At 52.7% G+C, this 20,711-nt stretch overlaps 2 protein-coding genes across 2 annotated transcripts in view; both read left to right on the forward strand.

Annotated features, from left to right (window-relative positions):
- Positions 1-20,711, forward strand: part of DMBT1 (deleted in malignant brain tumors 1) — a 101,836-nt gene that overhangs the window by 39,225 nt on the left and 41,900 nt on the right. Inside the window, exons 30-41 of the mRNA XM_059882093.1 lie at positions 117-146; positions 2,287-2,610; positions 3,375-3,404; positions 3,980-4,006; positions 5,094-5,417; positions 6,196-6,225; positions 8,363-8,686; positions 9,451-9,480; positions 10,072-10,098; positions 11,186-11,509; positions 11,924-11,950; positions 12,547-12,579. Coding sequence (XP_059738076.1) covers positions 117-146; positions 2,287-2,610; positions 3,375-3,404; positions 3,980-4,006; positions 5,094-5,417; positions 6,196-6,225; positions 8,363-8,686; positions 9,451-9,480; positions 10,072-10,098; positions 11,186-11,509; positions 11,924-11,950; positions 12,547-12,579 — 1,530 coding nt within the window. The remainder of the gene's footprint in view (positions 1-116; positions 147-2,286; positions 2,611-3,374; positions 3,405-3,979; positions 4,007-5,093; positions 5,418-6,195; positions 6,226-8,362; positions 8,687-9,450; positions 9,481-10,071; positions 10,099-11,185; positions 11,510-11,923; positions 11,951-12,546; positions 12,580-20,711) is intronic.
- Positions 14,168-20,699, forward strand: LOC132343971 (mucin-13). The gene is made up of 9 exons (XM_059882094.1): positions 14,168-14,839; positions 15,436-15,468; positions 16,257-16,283; positions 16,880-16,912; positions 17,700-17,726; positions 18,323-18,355; positions 19,144-19,170; positions 19,765-19,797; positions 20,582-20,699. Exons 1-9 carry the CDS (start codon positions 14,662-14,664, stop codon positions 20,671-20,673), a joined length of 483 nt encoding a protein of 160 aa, XP_059738077.1. The 5' UTR covers positions 14,168-14,661; the 3' UTR covers positions 20,674-20,699.

The raw sequence follows: 20,711 nt of genomic DNA on the forward strand, positions 1-20,711 counted from the left end.
GAGCAGGTGCACGCACTGACCCCTCACCTGGTCTGCAGCTTAGCATCACCCCCGTTACACCTGTGGAGCCCCTTCTGCACTATGTGTCTGACCTGCCTTCTTTCTCTCTTTCCCAGCTTCCCAGACCCAGTCCACGGTTGTGCCAGGTGAGTCCTGCTCCCTCTTGACCCCGGGACGTCCTCTCCCCAGCAGTCAGCCCCATGGGCCCCAACAAGTAGCCCCAGGAGGGAACTGAGGAGGTTTTCCACCTCTCAATACCTGCCCTGTTCACTCTGGACCACAAAGACACTTCCAGATGAGCCATAAGACAGGCATCTTCTGGACTGGCTCAAGATTTCAGGACTTCGTGGCTACACAGTGTCTCCCCAGAGCTTTGGGTGACAGGGTGCTCTGTCCTGGGGTCATTTCTGCTTGAACGTATTCTCAGGACCAAGAGTTCTGTGTATGGAGAGGACAGAGCTTTCTCCTGTCCTCCACCCCAGGTGGAGTCTAGGTGATGCTATTACCAAGAAGTACCCAGTCAGCAGGACATGCTGATGGCTCTATGGGCTGTGCCACCTCTTTAGATGAGTGTGTACCTTTGATGACATGATCTGGGCTCACAGCAAACTCTCAGAAAAGGCTTCTTCTCCCTGGACCGTGGAGTCCCTCAGATCCCACTGTCCTGTTCCTGGTCGTAGGAATGAGACCAACCTTGATTCTACTGAGCTTCATTGTAATCCTGCTCTGTTTCCCCTCCAGAGTGGTGGTATCCGACAACTAGTTATGGTAGGCGTCACTTGGATGCCGCCGAACTCTCAGGGTTCAATGTCTAAATCTTGGCTTAAAGCTCTGCGTTCACCACCTCATTCAACGGCAGGGATTCCGTCTACTCATCAGAACTGTGGATAACCTTCACCTATCCGTTAGAGAATGTATTAGTCAGGCTGTTTCAGTTTCCATGTGGTAAGATTTCAACCGACACTCAAGCTGGACTAGGACCTAGTAACTTCCGTGTCTAAGACATTTAGTCATAGTTCTGTCTTCAGGTACAGCTGGATCCAGAGGTTCCAGGACTACCTGTCTTAACCACTTTTTAGAGCTCTGATTTCCATGTGTTGGGCTTCATTCTAACTTTCATTCCTGTCATGGGGGCAGGGGTCAGCTCCAAGTCTACATCCCAACAGGAAGAAAGAGCCTCTTTGTTCTAGATCTTCAGCTGACAAGTCCTGGAGAGACTGGCAGACTCAGGTTCTGCCTCCTGAGTCCTGGACCATGGCTCCCCCAAGGAACTGGGAAGCACGGTCTGGGCACCAGGTCTGCTGTGAGCAGGGCAGTGGCCCCTGTGTGACCTGCCAGGCACCGCCTTGTCATCCCCTAAGGCCGAGCCTGACAGATCACACACGGGACTTGACCTGGAGCTGGAGCCCTGTCTCTGCCTCAGTGGATCTATAAAAGCTGTGAGGCTGACGATTGGCTCCGGGTCCACTGTGTCATCAAGACATAGAGTCAATTACCTTACCTTGATATTGGAAATAAGAGATGCTGGTCTGTTGGGACTTCTCAGGAGGAGCCTCTTTGGAGGGTTGAGGATGGCAGAGGGCCCCCCACCCATCCATGGCAGAGCAGGTGCAAGGACTGACACCTCAGCTGCTCTGCAACTTAGCATCCCCCCCTTAGCCCACGTGAAGCCCCTTCTGTGCACTGTGTCTGACCTCAGCTACCGAGACCCAGACCACGGTTGTGCCAGGTGGGTCCTGCTGCCTTTTGACTCCAGGACGTCCCCTCCCCCACCGTCACTCCCAGGATTCAAGCTTAAAAAAAAAAAAGATTCAAGCTACACTTTGTGTGTGAAAGTACCTGAATACGTACTGAGTGGAAAAGTCTTCAGAATAACCTTGGGCTGATGGAGTGGGTTCCCACATAGGGGTGAATGGCCGAACCTGGCACCCTGGTGGGAATGGGTAGCTAGTGTAAGTGGTCTCCAGCTGCAAAAGGTCATTCTATCCCAGAGGTCTGGGATGTAAGCTGTGGGCTTCCCACCTGCATCCTGAGACAGGGTTCAGTGCCTGAATTGCTGAATTTGGGGATGCCATCAGAGAACCTGCAGAGCTAGTCCACAGCGCACAGTCAAGGCTTCTATCACACGCCATCGGAGATAAAGAGTGAGGACCACGCTCAGTCCAGTCCTTATGGACTCACTGCCTAGACCTCAGCAGCCTTTCCCTGGAAGAAATCTGAATCTCAGGCCCCAGTGCCTTTTCCTTCAGGAGAAACCGGAGGCTGACTTTTCCTGTCTCCTTCCAGGAACCGAGTCGGGTTTGGCCCTGAGGCTGGTGAACGGAAGTGACAGGTGTCAGGGCCGGGTGGAGGTCCTGTACGGAGGCTCCTGGGGCACCGTGTGTGACGACAGCTGGGACACCAACGACGCCAACGTGGTCTGCAGGCAGCTGGGCTGTGGCTGGGCCATTTCAGCCCCAGGAGATGCCCGGTTCGGTCAGGGCTCAGGGCCCATTGTCCTGGACGACGTGGGCTGCTCAGGCTATGAGACCTACCTGTGGAGCTGCTCCCACAGCCCCTGGAACACACACAACTGTGGACACAGCGAGGACGCCAGCGTCATCTGCTCAGGTGGGTCTCAAATAAGCTGGGTGCGCTTCTCTGGAGGTGGTTTCTTGCTCACATTCTGAACCCCATCGAGAAACCCTCTCTACATTTCCGTTTCCCTTGAAATCCCCTTAGTGTTTTGCTTATTTAGTATATAGGCTTTTGTCTGGCCCCTGGGTGTGTAGTTGGAGAATTAGAACAGAAATACACACCCAGTGCAAACCAGGGGCAGGAGAGCACAGGTCTGCCAGGAGGTCTCTGAGCAGAGGGCATGGGCTGCGGCTGCTGGTGGCCTCGGTTCTGCCTTCTGAGTCCTGGACCGTGGCCCCTCCAAGGAACTGGGAAGCACGGTTTGGGCACCAGGTCTGCTGTGAGTAGGGCATTGGCCCCTGTGTGACCTGCCAGGCACCCCCTTGTCATCCCCTAAGGTCGAGCCTGACAGATCACACATGGGACTTGACCTGGAGCTGGGGCCCCGTCTCAGTGTCTCAGTGGATCCATAAAAGCTGTGGGCCTGACGAATGCTCCGGGTCCACTGTGTCATCAAGACACAGAGTCAATCACCTTGACTTTGGAAATAAGAGATGCTGGTCTGCTGGGACCTCTCAGGAGGAGCATCTTTGGAGGGTTGAGGATGACAGAGTCCCCGCCATCCATGGCAGAGCAGGTGCATGCACTGACCCCTCACCTGGCCTGCATCTTAGCATCACCCCTTTGCCCCCATGGAGCCCGTTCTGTGCACTGTGTCTGACCTGCACTGTGTCTGACCTGCCTTCTCTCTCCCCCAGCTTCCCAGACCCAGTCCACGGTTGTGCCAGGTGAGTCCTGCTGCCTCTTGACTCTGGATGTCCCCTCCCCCCAGTAACCCTCAGGGCCCCCAACCGGCAGCCCCAGGAGGGGACTGTGGAGGTTTCCCACCTCTCAGTACCTGCTCTGGTCACTCTAGAGCATGTAGACGGTTCCAGATGAGCCATAACACAGGCATCTGATGCTCTGGACTGCCTCAGTGATTTCAGACTCCCCAGAGCTTTGGGTGACAGGATGGTCTGTCCTGGGGTCATTTCTGCTTGAATCCATTCTCTGGACAAAGAGTTATGTGTATGGAGAGGACAGAGCTTTCTCCTGTCCTCCACCCAAGGCCGAGTCCAGGTGTTTATATTACCAAGAAGTATCCAGTCAGCAGGACATGCTGATGGCTCTGTGGGCTGTGCCGCCTCATTAGATGAGTATGTACCTTTGATGACATGATCTGGGCTCACAGCAAACTCTCAGAAAAGGCTTCTTCTCCCTGGACTGTGGAGCCCCTCAGAACCCACTGTCCTGATCCCAGTCATAGGAACTAGACCAGGATTCTACGGACCTTCTTTGTAATCCTGCTCTGTTTCCCCTCCAGATTGGTGGTATCCAACAACTGACTATGGTGAGCATCATTCAGATCCTGCTCAACTACCAGCATGGAACATTCCAGTCCACAGACATGGGTGTAGTTCTTGCCTCTTGGGTCCGGGTTCTGAGGTCACCACCTCATCCACTCTGGATGGTTGCCTTCACTGGCCAGAGTTATGGATAAGCTTTACCTATGAGTTGTGCCATATGTTACTCAGAATGCTTTTGTTTGCAAGTATTAGGATGGCCACTCGTGCTCTCTTAATTTGGGCTGGTGCCACGGCCTACATATCGAGGATACTGAGCCATAAGGCAACCTTCAGGTACAGCAGGATCCAGAAGTTCCAATACTCTTTGTCCCCATGCACTTTTCTGACCTCGGCTTGGTTGTGTTTATGAGCTTCACTGTCAGGTTGCTTCCTGCCAGGGGGCGCCTGTCAGCCACAAGTCTCCTGCCACAGGAGGAAAGAGTCTTTTTGTTCTTGATGTTGAGCTGACAAGTCCTGGAGGGATTGTGAACAGCCTGCTGGTAATAGGTGCCTTCTCCCCAGTCATCTCCAAGTCCTCCAATGATATTCAACAATTCCAAGGTTATTTCAGGATTCAAGCAAAAACAAAAAAAAAGCTTCAAGCTACACTTTGTGTGTGAAAGTACATGAATACGTACTGAGTGGGAAAGTCTTCAGAATAACCTTGGGCTGATGGAGTGGGTTCCCACGTAGGGGTGAATGGCTGAACTCGGCACCTTGGTGGGAAAGGGAAGCTGTGTCAGTGGTCTCCTTTGCAGAGGCTCATTTTATCCCAGAGGTCTCGGATGTAGGTTGCCCACACAGGCTGTGGGCTTCCCCTCTTTCCACCTGCATCCTGAGACAGGATTCAGTGCCTGAATTGCTGAATTTGGGGATGCCATCAAGGAACCTGCAGAGCTAGTCCACAGTGCACAGTCAAGGCTTCTATCACACAGCCGTCGGAGATAAAGAGTGAGGACCATGCTCAGTCCAGTCCTTATGGACTCACTGCCTAGACCTAGCAGCCTTTCCCTGGAAGAATTCTGAATCTCAGGCCCCAGTGCCTTTTCCTTCAGGAGAAACAGGAGGCTGACTTTTCCTGTCTCCTTCTAGGAACCGAATCGGGTTTGGCCCTGAGGCTGGTGAATGGAGGTGACAGGTGTCAGGGCCGGGTGGAGGTCCTGTACCGAGGCTCCTGGGGCACCGTGTGTGACGACAGCTGGGACACCAACGACGCCAACGTGGTCTGCAGGCAGCTGGGCTGTGGCTGGGCCATTTCAGCCCCAGGAGATGCCCGGTTCGGTCAGGGCTCAGGGCCCATTGTCCTGGACGACGTGGGCTGCTCAGGCCATGAGACCTACCTGTGGAGCTGCTCCCACAGCCCCTGGAATTCACACAACTGCGGACACAGCGAGGATGCCAGCGTCATCTGCTCAGGTGGGTCTCAAATATGCTGGGTGTGCTTCTCTGGAGGTGGTTTCTTGCTCACATTCTGATCCCCTCACGAAGCACTGTCTACATTTCCCTTTCCCTTGAAATCCTCCTAGTGCTTTGCTTATTTAGTATATTAGCTTTTGTCTGGCCCCTGGGTATGTAGATTGAGAATTACCAAAACAACAAACCAAATGGAAAGTGACATTTCGCTCCATGCCCCAGTGCAAACCAGAGGCAAAAGAGCGCAGGTCTGCCAGGAGGTCTCTGAGTAGAGATCATGGGCTGGGGATGCCAGTGGCCCCGGTTCTGCCTCCTGAGTCCTGGACCGCGGCCCCTCCAAGGAACCGGGAAGCACGGTCTAGACACCAGAACTGCTGTGAGCAGGGCGGTGGCCCCTGTGTGACCTGCCAGGCACCCCCTTGTCATCCCCTAAAGTCGAGCCTGACAGATCACACATGGGACTTGACCTGGGGCTGGGACCCTGTCTCATTCCTCAGTGGATCCATAAAAGCTGCGAGCCTGGCAATTGACTCTGGATCCAATGTGTCATCAAGACAGAGAGGCAATCACCTGGACTTTGGAAATAAGGGGTGCTGGTCTGCTGGGACCTCTCAGGAGAGCATCTTTGAGGGTTGAGGATGGCAGAGGCCCCGCCGTCCATGGCAGAGCAGGTGCACGCACTGACCCCTCACCTGGTCTGCAGCTTAGCATCACCCCCGTTACACCTGTGGAGCCCCTTCTGCACTATGTGTCTGACCTGCCTTCTTTCTCTCTTTCCCAGCTTCCCAGACCCAGTCCACGGTTGTGCCAGGTGAGTCCTGCTCCCTCTTGACCCCGGGACGTCCTCTCCCCAGCAGTCAGCCCCGTGGGCCCCAACAAGTAGCCCCAGGAGGGAACTGAGGAGGTTTTCCACCTCTCAATACCTGCCCTATTCACTCTGGACCACAAAGACACTTCCAGTGAGCCATAAGACAGGCATCTTCTGGACTGGCTCAAGATTTCAGGACTTCGTGGCTACACAGTGTCTCCCAGAGCTTGGATGACAGGGTGCTCTGTCCTGGGGTCATTTCTGCTTGAACGTATTCTCAGGACCAAGAGTTCTGTGTATGGAGAGGACAGAGCTTTCTCCTGTCCTCCACCCCAGGTGGAGTCTAGGTGATGCTATTACCAAGAAGTACCCAGTCAGCAGGACATGCTGATGGCTCTATGGGCTGTGCCACCTCATTAGATGAGTGTGTACCTTTGATGACATGATCTGGGCTCACAGCAAACTCTCAGAAAAGGCTTCTTCTCCCTGGACCGTGGAGTCCCTCAGATCCCACTGTCCTGTTCCTGGTCGTAGGAATGAGACCAACCTTGATTCTACTGAGCTTCATTGTAATCCTGCTCTGTTTCCCCTCCAGAGTGGTGGTATCCGACAACTAGTTATGGTAGGCGTCACTTGGATGCCGCCGAACTCTCAGGGTTCAATGTCTAAATCTTGGCTTAAAGCTCTGCGTTCACCACCTCATTCAACGGCAGGGATTCCGTCTACTCATCAGAACTGTGGATAACCTTCACCTATCCGTTAGAGAATGTATTAGTCAGGCTGTTTCAGTTTCCATGTGGTAAGATTTCAACCGACACTCAAGCTGGACTAGGACCTAGTAACTTCCATGTCTAAGACATTTAGTCATAGTTCTGTCTTCAGGTACAGCTGGATCCAGAGGTTCCAGGACTACCTGTCTTAACCACTTTTTAGAGCTCTGATTTCCATGTGTTGGGCTTCATTCTAACTTTCATTCCTGTCATGGGGGCAGGGGTCAGCTCCAAGTCTACATCCCAACAGGAAGAAAGAGCCTCTTTGTTCTAGATCTTCAGCTGACAAGTCCTGGAGAGACTGGCAGACTCAGGTTCTGCCTCCTGAGTCCTGGACCATGGCTCCCCCAAGGAACTGGGAAGCACGGTCTGGGCACCAGGTCTGCTGTGAGCAGGGCAGTGGCCCCTGTGTGACCTGCCAGGCACCGCCTTGTCATCCCCTAAGGCCGAGCCTGACAGATCACACACGGGACTTGACCTGGAGCTGGAGCCCTGTCTCTGCCTCAGTGGATCTATAAAAGCTGTGAGGCTGACGATTGGCTCCGGGTCCACTGTGTCATCAAGACATAGAGTCAATTACCTTACCTTGATATTGGAAATAAGAGATGCTGGTCTGTTGGGACTTCTCAGGAGGAGCCTCTTTGGAGGGTTGAGGATGGCAGAGGGCCCCCCACCCATCCATGGCAGAGCAGGTGCAAGGACTGACACCTCAGCTGCTCTGCAACTTAGCATCCCCCCCTTAGCCCACGTGAAGCCCCTTCTGTGCACTGTGTCTGACCTCAGCTACCGAGACCCAGACCACGGTTGTGCCAGGTGGGTCCTGCTGCCTTTTGACTCCAGGACGTCCCCTCCCCCACCGTCACTCCCAGGATTCAAGCTTAAAAAAAAAAAAGATTCAAGCTACACTTTGTGTGTGAAAGTACCTGAATACGTACTGAGTGGAAAAGTCTTCAGAATAACCTTGGGCTGATGGAGTGGGTTCCCACATAGGGGTGAATGGCCGAACCTGGCACCCTGGTGGGAATGGGTAGCTAGTGTAAGTGGTCTCCAGCTGCAAAAGGTCATTCTATCCCAGAGGTCTGGGATGTAAGCTGTGGGCTTCCCACCTGCATCCTGAGACAGGATTCAGTGCCTGAATTGCTGAATTTGGGGATGCCATCAGAGAACCTGCAGAGCTAGTCCACAGCGCACAGTCAAGGCTTCTATCACACGCCATCGGAGATAAAGAGTGAGGACCACGCTCAGTCAAGTCCTTATGGACTCACTGCCTAGACCTCAGCAGCCTTTCCCTGGAAGAAATCTGAATCTCAGGCCCCAGTGCCTTTTCCTTCAGGAGAAACAGGAGGCTGACTTTTCCTGTCTCCTTCCAGGAACCGAGTCGGGTTTGGCCCTGAGGCTGGTGAACGGAAGTGACAGGTGTCAGGGCCGGGTGGAGGTCCTGTACGGAGGCTCCTGGGGCACCGTGTGTGATGACAGCTGGGACACCAATGATGCCAACGTGGTCTGCAGGCAGCTGGGCTGTGGCTGGGCCATTTCAGCCCCAGGAGATGCCCGGTTCGGTCAGGGCTCAGGGCCCATTGTCCTGGACGACGTGGGCTGCTCAGGCTATGAGACCTACCTGTGGAGCTGCTCCCACAACCCCTGGAACACACACAACTGTGGACACAGCGAGGACGCCAGCGTCATCTGCTCAGGTGGGTCTCAAATAAGCTGGGTGCGCTTCTCTGGAGGTGGTTTCTTGCTCACATTCTGAACCCCATCGAGAAACCCTCTCTACATTTCCGTTTCCCTTGAAATCCCCTTAGTGTTTTGCTTATTTAGTATATAGGCTTTTGTCTGGCCCCTGGGTGTGTAGCTGGAGAATTAGAACAGAAATACACACCCAGTGCAAACCAGGGGCAGGAGAGCACAGGTCTGCCAGGAGGTCTCTGAGCAGAGGGCATGGGCTGCGGCTGCTGGTGGCCTCGGTTCTGCCTTCTGAGTCCTGGACCGTGGCCCCTCCAAGGAACTGGGAAGCACGGTTTGGGCACCAGGTCTGCTGTGAGTAGGGCATTGGCCCCTGTGTGACCTGCCAGGCACCCCCTTGTCATCCCCTAAGGTCGAGCCTGACAGATCACACATGGGACTTGACCTGGAGCTGGGGCCCCGTCTCAGTGTCTCAGTGGATCCATAAAAGCTGTGGGCCTGACGAATGCTCCGGGTCCACTGTGTCATCAAGACACAGAGTCAATCACCTTGACTTTGGAAATAAGAGATGCTGGTCTGCTGGGACCTCTCAGGAGGAGCATCTTTGGAGGGTTGAGGATGACAGAGGCCCCGCCATCCATGGCAGAGCAGGTGCATGCACTGACCCCTCACCTGGCCTGCATCTTAGCATCACCCCTTTGCCCCCATGGAGCCCGTTCTGTGCACTGTGTCTGACCTGCACTGTGTCTGACCTGCCTTCTCTCTCCCCCAGCTTCCCAGACCCAGTCCACGGTTGTGCCAGGTGAGTCCTGCTGCCTCTTCACTTGGGATGTCCCCTCCCCAGTGGCCCCAGGGCCCCCACCCAGTATCCCCAAGCAGGCACTGTGGAGGTTTTCCACCTCTCAGTACCTGCCCAGGTTACTCTGGACCACAAAGACACTTCCAGATAAGCCATAACTCAGGCATCCTCTGGACTGTCTCAGTGACTTCAATATTTCGTGGCTACACAGTGTCTCCCCAGAGTTTTGGGTGACAGGGTGGTGTGTCCCGGGGTCTTTTCTGCTTGCATGCATTCTCTGGACCAAAAGTTATGTGTATGGAGAGGACAGAGCTTTCTCCTGTCCTCCACCCATGGCCGAGTCTAGGCGTTTATATTACCAAGAAGTACCCAGTCAGCAGGACGTGCTGATGGCTCTGTGGGCTGTGCCGCCTCATTAGATGAGTGTGTACCTTTGATGACATGATCTGGGCTCACAGCAAACTCTCAGAAAAGGCTTCTTCTCTCCGGACTGTGAAGCTCCTCAGACCCCACTGTCCTGATCCTAGTCATAGGAACTAGACCAGCCTTGATTCTATCAACCTTCTTTGTAATCCTGCTCTGTTTCCCCTCCAGATTTGTGGTATCCAACAACTGACTATGGTGAGCGTCATTCAGATCCTGCTCAACTACCAGCATGGAACATTCCAGTCCACAGACATGGGTGTAGTTCTTGCCTCTTGGGTCCGGGTTCTGAGGTCACCACCTCATCCACTCTGGATGGTTGCCTTCACTGGCCAGAGTTATGGATAAGCTTTACCTACGAGTTGTGCCATATGTTACTCAGAATGTTTTGTTTGCAAGTATTAGGATGGCTACTCGTACTCTTAATTTGGGCTGGTGCCACGGCCTACATATCGAGGATGTTGAGCCATAAGGCAACCTTCAGGTACAGCTGGATCCAGAAGTTCCAATACTCTCTTTGTCCCCATGCACTTTTCTGACCTCGGCTTGGTTGTGTTTATGAGCTTCACTGTCAGGTTGCTTCCTGCCAGGGGGCGCCTGTCAGCCACAAGTCTCCTGCCACAGGAGGAAAGAGTCTTTTTGTTCTTGATGTTGAGCTGACAAGTCCTGGAGGGATTGTGAACAGCCTGCTGGTAATAGGTGCCTTCTCCCCAGTCATCTCCAAGTCCTCCAATGATATTCAACAATTCCAAGGTTATTTCAGGATTCAAGCAAAAAAACAAAAAAAAAGCTTCAAGCTACACTTTGTGTGTGAAAGTACCTGAATGCATACTGAGTGGAAAAGTCTTCAGAATAACCTTGGGCTGATGGAGTGGGTTCCCACGTAGGGGTGAATGGCCAAACTCGGCACCTTGGTGGGAAAGGGAAGCTGTGTCAGTGGTCTCCTTTGCAGAGGCTCATTCTATCCCAGGGGTCTGAGATGTAGGTTGCCCACACAGGCTGTGGGCTTCCCTCCTCCCAACTGCATCCTGAGACAGGATTCGGTGCCTGAATTGCTGAATTTGGGCATGCCATCAGAGAACCTGCAGAGCTAGTCCACAGTGCACAGTCAAGGCTTCTATCACACGCCATCGGAGATAAAGAGTGAGGACCACGCTCAGTCAAGTCCTTATGGACTCACTGCCTAGACCTCAGCAGCCTTCCCCTGGAAGAAATCTGAATCTCAGTCCTCAGTGCCTTTTCCTTCAGGAGAAACAGGAGGCTGACTTTTCCTGTCTCCTTCCAGGAACCGAGTCGGGTTTGGCCCTGAGGCTGGTGAACGGAAGTGACAGGTGTCAGGGCCGGGTGGAGGTCCTGTACGGAGGCTCCTGGGGCACCGTGTGTGACGACAGCTGGGACACCAACGACGCCAACGTGGTCTGCAGGCAGCTGGGCTGTGGCTGGGCCATTTCAGCCCCAGGAGATGCCCGGTTCGGTCAGGGCTCAGGGCCCATTGTCCTGGACGACGTGGGCTGCTCAGGCTATGAGACCTACCTGTGGAGCTGCTCCCACAGCCCCTGGAACACACACAACTGTGGACACAGCGAGGACGCCAGCGTCATCTGCTCAGGTTGGTTTCCATGACCGCCATTTTAGTGAGTGATTTTCTCCCACCAAGAGCTCTTGTTTGCACTGTGCTCCAATCACACTGAGCTTCCATGGAAGATGGGCTATTTCCCTTCCTCTATCACTGATAGATGGCGGGTGGGTTTCATGTATCCACTGCAGCCCCTTCTGTATTGGGCCCCCAGAGCAGGGGGGTGATTACAGGTTGTAAGAGCAAATTCCCCTCAGACTTTTTTCATTTGTAGAGACTGATGTTCTGAGCTTGATGTTTCATATTCAGTTCTTCTGGACAAAACCCAGGCCGCCCTTTTCAGGCCATGGAGGGACCGGGCACTCAGCATCTCTGTCTCAGGGACCTGATGGGTTTCTTGCATTGAGCCTGGGTGATGAGGTTGATCATGCTTCCTCTTTCTTGCAGCTGCACAGATCAACTCCTCAACTCCAGGTGAGTTCCAGCAGCCCCACACAGTGAGACTCCTCTCTGGGTTTCCACTTCTCACATTTATAAAAGAAGAACGCCCTCTTCCTAGGGAGTCATTTCCCTCCGAGGACTCTGGAGGCTGTCCAGTGACCGACCAGTGGAATCCCCAAGACCAGGGCTGTCACTCAGCTGTCCCTGGAGGGACCTCTGGCCCCATGCCACCTCCTGCTGCCAGTGCCTGGTCAGAGCTACTATGAGGGGAGACAGGATTAGGTCCTCTGATCATTTCTTTGAAAATAAGTGTCCCAGTCATGTCATGCAGACTGACCACTTAGAACCATGACCAAGTAGCAGACTCGCAAATATCTATCAGTTAAAAAATTTCTTCAGGTTGAAAGCAATTTCCCAAATGATCTTATCCCACAGTGATAATATCTGCTCCTGAATCAGGGGGGAATTCTATGTACTTAGCCCACGTGGTTAGTAATACTGTAGGTGGGAATAGTCAAGCTTCTGAGAAATCCTTATTAGGACGAGGATTTCCTTTCTCCATGAAAATGATGATGATAGAATTTAACAATTTGGGGCAGCCTCCTAAAATCACTTGTTTTTCCCTCTAGGTTGGCAGCCCCCACAAACCACAACCACTCAGAGTAAGTAACACAATTTTCCACCTGACCCGCAGGCCTTGGGTTTCCTCTCCCCAGGCTTGGCTGCTGGTCTCCGGGCTGCAGTCAGGGTGCTCACTCTCTAATAAGTCCACCTCTCCTGACTGTATGCCACATGATTACCCCAGCTGATGTCCTAACCCCAGGAGGGCTGGGCCTCTCTCCAGGCTCTTCTTTGTCCTTTACTCGTCTGACCAGGATGAGATTCCTACATCTAGTCAGTCTCTAGATGATGCTGACCACCTGTTTATGTCCAACTCCTTGCCTGGGACACTAGTCGGGGGTCAGAGCAGACTGGATGGACTCTGCTTCACTGCTGAGCTTGGTGTGTCACCAGCAAAGGCTCCCAACAGCCTGATTCTGAGTTGCCACTGAACCACCGCTCCCTACCCCACCCTGCTTCCAGATATTTCCTCTGCATGCTCACGCTTCCCTCCTCCCCACCGGGCTCCCTACAGCAGCAGCAGCTTCAGCCTGCCCCTCCCCATGATCCATTCTCTCAGTGATGGTTGTCTTCAGCCAATGGCAAGGTCAATCCCTCACATCGAGGAGGGGACATCCAGTTTGTAAGAGTGAAATTGCCCAGATTTGCTGTTGTTTGTGAAGAACGATATGCGAGATTGATGTTTCCTATTCAGCTCCTGGGTGCAACTCCTAGGCCGCCCTTTTCTGGCCGTGAAGGGGCCGGGCACTCAGCATCTCTCAGGAAACTGATGGGTTCATTGCAGCCCATTGTGGATGCTGAAGCTGATCATGCTACCTCTTTTCTTGCAGCACCAGGAGTCAACTTCTCCACTCCAGGTGAGCCCCAGCAGCCCCACCCAGCCAAATCCTCTCTGGGATTCCACCTCTCAGGTTTCCAATAGAAGAGCAGCCTCCTCCTGAAGAGTCATTTCCCTCCGAGGACTCTGGAGGCTGTTCAGTGACCCGCTGGGTCCTCAGGACCAGGGCTGTCACTCAGCTGTCCCTGGAGGAACCTCTGATCCCCTGGCACCTCCTGCTGCCTGCGCCTGTTCAGAGCTGCTGTGGGGTGGAGAGGATTATGTCCTGTGATCACTTCTATGAAAATAAGTGTCCCAGTCATGCCAAGCAGAACTGTCAGCATTGTAGAACTATGACCGAATAGCAGCCCTACAGAGGTTTATCTCTTAAATAATCCTTCATGTTCAGAGCGATTCCCCAAATGATCTTTATGACACAAGGAAAATATCTGGTTCTAGTATGTTTGGATGTGGTGTGTCTCTAACCCCTTTTGTCTGGTCAGTGTAAATTGGTATAATCAAGTCTCTGAGAAGTCCTGAAGTAAGGAGAATGATTTACTTTCTCCATCAAACTCTTGAGAATGGAATTAAAAAATGATCCAGCAATATCCTAAAATCACTTGGTTTTCTTTCTAGATTGGCTGTCCCCAACAACTACACCCACTCAGAGTAAGTATCACATTTTCCACCTGACCCGCAGGCCTTGGGTTTCCTCTCCCCAGGCTTGGCTGCTGGTCTCCGGGCTGCAGTCAGGGTGCTCACTCTCTAATAAGTCCACCTCTCCTGACTGTATGCCACATGATTACCCCAGCTGATGTCCTAACCCCAGGAGGGCTGGGCCTCTCTCCAGGCTCTTCTTTGTCCTTTACTCGTCTGACCAGGATGAGATTCCTACATCTAGTCAGTCTCTAGATGATGCTGACCACCTGTTTATGTCCAACTCCTTGCCTGGGACACTAGTCGGGGGTCAGAGCAGACTGGATGGACTCTGCTTCACTGCTGAGCTTGGTGTGTCACCAGCAAAGGCTCCCAACAGCCTGATTCTGAGTTGCCACTGAACCACCGCTCCCTACCCCACCCTGCTTCCAGATATTTCCTCTGCATGCTCACGCTTCCCTCCTCCCCACCAGGCTCCCTACAGCAGCAGCAGCTTCAGCCTGCCCCTCCCCATGATCCATTCTCTCAGTGATGGTCGTCTTCAGCCAATGGCAAGGTCAATCCCTCACATCGAGGAGGGGACATCCAGTTTGTAAGAGTGAAATTGCCCAGATTTGCTGTTGTTTGTGAAGAACGATATGCGAGATTGATGTTTCCTATTCAGCTCCTGGGTGCAACTCCTAGGCCGCCCTTTTCTGGCCGTGAAGGGGCCGGGCACTCAGCATCTCTCAGGAAACTGATGGGTTCATTGCAGCCCATTGTGGATGCTGAAGCTGATCATGCTACCTCTTTTCTTGCAGCACCAGGAGTCAACTTCTCCACTCCAGGTGAGCCCCAGCAGCCCCACCCAGCCAAATCCTCTCTGGGATTCCACCTCTCAGGATTCCAATAGAAGAGCAGCCTCCTCCTGAAGAGTCATTTCCCTCCGAGGACTCTGGAGGCTGTTCAGTGACCCGCTGGGTCCTCAGGACCAGGGCTGTCACTCAGCTGTCCCTGGAGGAACCTCTGATCCCCTGGCACCTCCTGCTGCCTGCGCCTGTTCAGAGCTGCTGTGGGGTGGAGAGGATTATGTCCTGTGATCACTTCTATGAAAATAAGTGTCCCAGTCATGCCAAGCAGAACTGTCAGCATTGTAGAACTATGACCGAATAGCAGCCCTACAGAGGTTTATCTCTTAAATAATCCTTCATGTTCAGAGCGATTCCCCAAATGATCTTTATGACACAAGGAAAATATCTGGTTCTAGTATGTTTGGATGTGGTGTGTCTCTAACCCCTTTTGTCTGGTCAGTGTAAATTGGTATAATCAAGTCTCTGAGAAGTCCTGAAGTAAGGAGAATGATTTACTTTCTCCATCAAACTCTTGAGAATGGAATTAAAAAATGATCCAGCAATATCCTAAAATCACTTGGTTTTCTTTCTAGATTGGCTGTCCCCAACAACTACACCCACTCAGAGTAAGTATCACATTTTCCACCTGACCCGCAGGCCTTGGGTTTCCTCTCCCCAGGCTTGGCTGCTGGTCTCCGGGCTGCAGTCAGGGTGCTCACTCTCTAATAAGTCCACCTCTCCTGACTGTATGCCACATGATTACCCCAGCTGATGTCCTAACCCCAGGAGGGCTGGGCCTCTCTCCAGGCTCTTCTTTGTCCTTTACTCGTCTGACCAGGATGAGATTCCTACATCTAGTCAGTCTCTAGATGATGCTGACCACCTGTTTATGTCCAACTCCTTGCCTGGGACACTAGTCGGGGGTCAGAGCAGACTGGATGGACTCTGCTTCACTGCTGAGCTTGGTGTGTCACCAGCAAAGGCTCCCAACAGCCTGATTCTGAGTTGCCACTGAACCACCGCTCCCTACCCCACCCTGCTTCCAGATATTTCCTCTGCATGCTCACGCTTCCCTCCTCCCCACCGGGCTCCCTACAGCAGCAGCAGCTTCAGCCTGCCCCTCCCCATGATCCATTCTCTCAGTGATGGTCGTCTTCAGCCAATGGCAAGGTCAATCCCTCACATCGAGGAGGGGACATCCAGTTTGTAAGAGTGAAATTGCCCAGATTTGCTGTTGTTTGTGAAGAACGATATGCGAGATTGATGTTTCCTATTCAGCTCCTGGGTGCAACTCCTAGGCCGCCCTTTTCTGGCCGTGAAGGGGCCGGGCACTCAGCATCTCTCAGGAAACTGATGGGTTCATTGCAGCCCATTGTGGATGCTGAAGCTGATCATGCTACCTCTTTTCTTGCAGCACCAGGAGTCAACTTCTCCACTCCAGGTGAGCCCCAGCAGCCCCACCCAGCCAAATCCTCTCTGGGATTCCACCTCTCAGGATTCCAATAGAAGAGCAGCCTCCTCCTGAAGAGTCATTTCCCTCCGAGGACTCTGGAGGCTGTTCAGTGACCCGCTGGGTCCTCAGGACCAGGGCTGTCACTCAGCTGTCCCTGGAGGAACCTCTGATCCCCTGGCACCTCCTGCTGCCTGCGCCTGTTCAGAGCTGCTGTGGGGTGGAGAGGATTATGTCCTGTGATCACTTCTATGAAAATAAGTGTCCCAGTCATGCCAAGCAGAACTGTCAGCATTGTAGAACTATGACCGAATAGCAGCCCTACAGAGGTTTATCTCTTAAATAATCCTTCATGTTCAGAGCGATTCCCCAAATGATCTTTATGACACAAGGAAAATATCTGGTTCTAGTATGTTTGGATGTGGTGTGTCTCTAACCCCTTTTGTCTGGTCAGTGTAAATTGGTATAATCAAGTCTCTGAGAAGTCCTGAAGTAAGGAGAATGATTTACTTTCTCCATCAAACTCTTGAGAATGGAATTAAAAAATGATCCAGCAATATCCTAAAATCACTTGGTTTTCTTTCTAGATTGGCTGTCCCCAACAACTACACCCACTCAGAGTAAGTATCACATTTTCCACCTGACCCGCAGGCCTTGGGTTTCCTCTCCCCAGGCTTGGCTGCTGGTCTCCGGGCTGCAGTCAGGGTGCTCACTCTCTAATAAGTCCACCTCTCCTGACTGTATGCCACATGATTACCCCAGCTGATGTCCTAACCCCAGGAGGGCTGGGCCTCTCTCCAGGCTCTTCTTTGTCCTTTACTCGTCTGACCAGGATGAGATTCCTACATCTAGTCAGTCTCTAGATGATGCTGACCACCTGTTTATGTCCAACTCCTTGCCTGGGACACTAGTCGGGGGTCAGAGCAGACTGGATGGACTCTGCTTCACTGCTGAGCTTGGTGTGTCACCAGCAAAGGCTCCCAACAGCCTGATTCTGAGTTGCCACTGAACCACCGCTCCTACCCCACCCTGCTTCCAGATATTTCCTCTGCATGCTCACGCTTCCCTCCTCCCCACCGGGCTCCCTACAGCAGCAGCAGCTTCAGCCTGCCCCTCCCCATGATCCATTCTCTCAGTGATGGTCGTCTTCAGCCAATGGCAAGGTCAATCCCTCACATCGAGGAGGGGACATCCAGTTTGTAAGAGTGAAATTGCCCAGATTTGCTGTTGTTTGTGAAGAACGATATGCGAGATTGATGTTTCCTATTCAGCTCCTGGGTGCAACTCCTAGGCCGCCCTTTTCTGGCCGTGAAGGGGCCGGGCACTCAGCATCTCTCAGGAAACTGATGGGTTCATTGCAGCCCATTGTGGATGCTGAAGCTGATCATGCTACCTCTTTTCTTGCAGCACCAGGAGTCAACTTCTCCACTCCAGGTGAGCCCCAGCAGCCCCACCCAGCCAAATCCTCTCTGGGATTCCACCTCTCAGGATTCCAATAGAAGAGCAGCCTCCTCCTGAAGAGTCATTTCCCTCCGAGGACTCTGGAGGCTGTTCAGTGACCCGCTGGGTCCTCAGGACCAGGGCTGTCACTCAGCTGTCCCTGGAGGAACCTCTGATCCCCTGGCACCTCCTGCTGCCTGCGCCTGTTCAGAAGCTGCTGTGGGGTGGAGAGGATTATGTCCTGTGATCACTTCTATGAAAATAAGTGTCCCAGTCATGCCAAGCAGAACTGTCAGCATTGTAGAACTATGACCGAATAGCAGCCCTACAGAGGTTTATCTCTTAAATAATCCTTCATGTTCAGAGCGATTCCCCAAATGATCTTTATGACACAAGGAAATATCTGGTTCTAGTATGTTTGGATGTGGTGTGTCTCTAACCCCTTTTGTCTGGTCAGTGTAAATTGGTATAATCAAGTCTCTGAGAAGTCCTGAAGTAAGGAGAATGATTTACTTTCTCCATCAAACTCTTGAGAATGGAATTAAAAAATGATCCAGCAATATCCTAAAATCACTTGGTTTTCTTTCTAGATTGGCTGTCCCCAACAACTACACCCACTCAGAGTAAGTATCACATTTTCCACCTGACCCGCAGGCCTTGGGTTTCCTCTCCCCAGGCTTGGCTGCTGGTCTCCGGGCTGCAGTCAGGGTGCTCACTCTCTAATAAGTCCACCTCTCCTGACTGTATGCCACATGATTACCCCAGCTGATGTCCTAACCCCAGGAGGGCTGGGCCTCTCTCCAGGCTCTTCTTTGTCCTTTACTCGTCTGACCAGGATGAGATTCCTACATCTAGTCAGTCTCTAGATGATGCTGACCACCTGTTTATGTCCAACTCCTTGCCTGGGACACTAGTCGGGGGTCAGAGCAGACTGGATGGACTCTGCTTCACTGCTGAGCTTGGTGTGTCACCAGCAAAGGCTCCCAACAGCCTGATTCTGAGTTGCCACTGAACCACCGCTCCCTACCCCACTCTGCTTCCAGATATTTCCTCTGCATGCTCACGCTTCCCTCCTCCCCACCGGGCTCCCTACAGCAGCAGCAGCTTCAGCCTGCCCCTCCCCATGATCCATTCTCTCAGTGATGGTCGTCTTCAGCCAATGGCAAGGTCAATCCCTCACATCGAGGAGGGGACATCCAGTTTGTAAGAGTGAAATTGCCCAGATTTGCTGTTGTTTGTGAAGAACGATATGCGAGATTGATGTTTCCTATTCAGCTCCTGGGTGCAACTCCTAGGCCGCCCTTTTCTGGCCGTGAAGGGGCCGGGCACTCAGCATCTCTCAGGAAACTGATGGGTTCATTGCAGCCCATTGTGGATGCTGAAGCTGATCATGCTACCTCTTTTCTTGCAGCACCAGGAGTCAACTTCTCCACTCCAGGTGAGCCCCAGCAGCCCCACCCAGCCAAATCCTCTCTGGGATTCCACCTCTCAGGTTTCCAATAGAAGAGCAGCCTCCTCCTGAAGAGTCATTTCCCTCCGAGGACTCTGGAGGCTGTTCAGTGACCCGCTGGGTCCTCAGGACCAGGGCTGTCACTCAGCTGTCCCTGGAGGAACCTCTGATCCCCTGGCACTCCTGCTGCCTGCGCCTGTTCAGAGCTGCTGTGGGTGGAGAGGATTATGTCCTGTGATCACTTCTATGAAAATAAGTGTCCCAGTCATGCCAAGCAGAACTGTCAGCATTGTAGAACTATGACCGAATAGCAGCCCTACAGAGGTTTATCTCTTAAATAATCCTTCATGTTCAGAGCGATTCCCAAATGATCTTTATGACACAAGGAAAATATCTGGTTCTAGTATGTTTGGATGTGGTGTGTCTCTAACCCCTTTTGTCTGGTCAGTGTAAATTGGTATAATCAAGTCTCTGAGAAGTCCTGAAGTAAGGAGAATGATTTACTTTCTCCATCAAACTCTTGAGAATGGAATTAAAAAAATGATCCAGCAATATCCTAAAATCACTTGGTTTTCTTTCTAGATTGGCTGTCCCCAACAACTACACCCACTCAGAGTAAGTATCACATTTTCCACCTGACCCGCAGGCCTTGGGTTTCCTCTCCCAGGCTTGGCTGCTGGTCTCCGGGCTGCAGTCAGGGTGCTCACTCTCTAATAAGTCCACCTCTCCTGACTGTATGCCACATGATTACCCCAGCTGATGTCCTAACCCCAGGAGGGCTGGGCCTCTCTCCAGGCTCTTCTTTGTCCTTTACTCGTCTGACCAGGATGAGATTCCTACATCTAGTCAGTCTCTAGATGATGCTGACCACCTGTTTATGTCCAACTCCTTGCCTGGGACACTAGTCGGGGGTCAGAGCAGACTGGATGGACTCTGCTTCACTGCTGAGCTTGGTGTGTCACCAGCAAAGGCTCCAACAGCCTGATTCTGAGTTGCCACTGAACCACCGCTCCCTACCCCACCCTGCTTCCAGATATTTCCTCTGCATGCTCACGCTTCCCTCCTCCCCACCGGGCTCCCTACAGCAGCAGCAGCTTCAGCCTGCCCCTCCCATGATCCATTCTCTCAGTGATGGTCGTCTTCAGCCAATGGCAAGGTCAATCCCTCACATCGAGGAGGGGACATCCAGTTTGTAAGAGTGAAATTGCCCAGATTTGCTGTTGTTTGTGAAGAACGATATGCGAGATTGATGTTTCCTATTCAGCTCCTGGGTGCAACTCCTAGGCCGCCTTTTCTGGCCGTGAAGGGGCCGGGCACTCAGCATCTCTCAGGAAACTGATGGGTTCATTGCAGCCCATTGTGGATGCTGAAGCTGATCATGCTACCTCTTTTCTTGCAGCACCAGGAGTCAACTTCTCCACTCCAGGTGAGCCCCAGCAGCCCCACCCAGCCAAATCCTCTCTGGGATTCCACCTCTCAGGATTCCAATAGAAGAGCAGCCTCCTCCTGAAGAGTCATTTCCCTCCCGA

This window comes from Bos taurus, chromosome 26 (assembly GCF_002263795.3).
Source record: "Bos taurus isolate L1 Dominette 01449 registration number 42190680 breed Hereford chromosome 26, ARS-UCD2.0, whole genome shotgun sequence".
NCBI classification, from domain to species: Eukaryota; Metazoa; Chordata; class Mammalia; order Artiodactyla; family Bovidae; genus Bos; species Bos taurus.

What these genes read in the sequence shown, in the direction of transcription:
- LOC132343971 (XM_059882094.1), top strand. Translation starts at nt 14,662, where the DNA reads ATGTTTCCTATTCAGCTCCTGGGTGCAACTCCTAGGCCGCCCTTTTCT. An exon ending in AGTCAACTTCTCCACTCCAG is followed by an intron (nt 16,284 to 16,879) that starts GTGAGCCCCAGC and finishes TTTTCTTTCTAG; the next exon opens with ATTGGCTGTCCCCAACAACT. An exon ending in AGTCAACTTCTCCACTCCAG is followed by an intron (nt 19,171 to 19,764) that starts GTGAGCCCCAGC and finishes TTTTCTTTCTAG; the next exon opens with ATTGGCTGTCCCCAACAACT.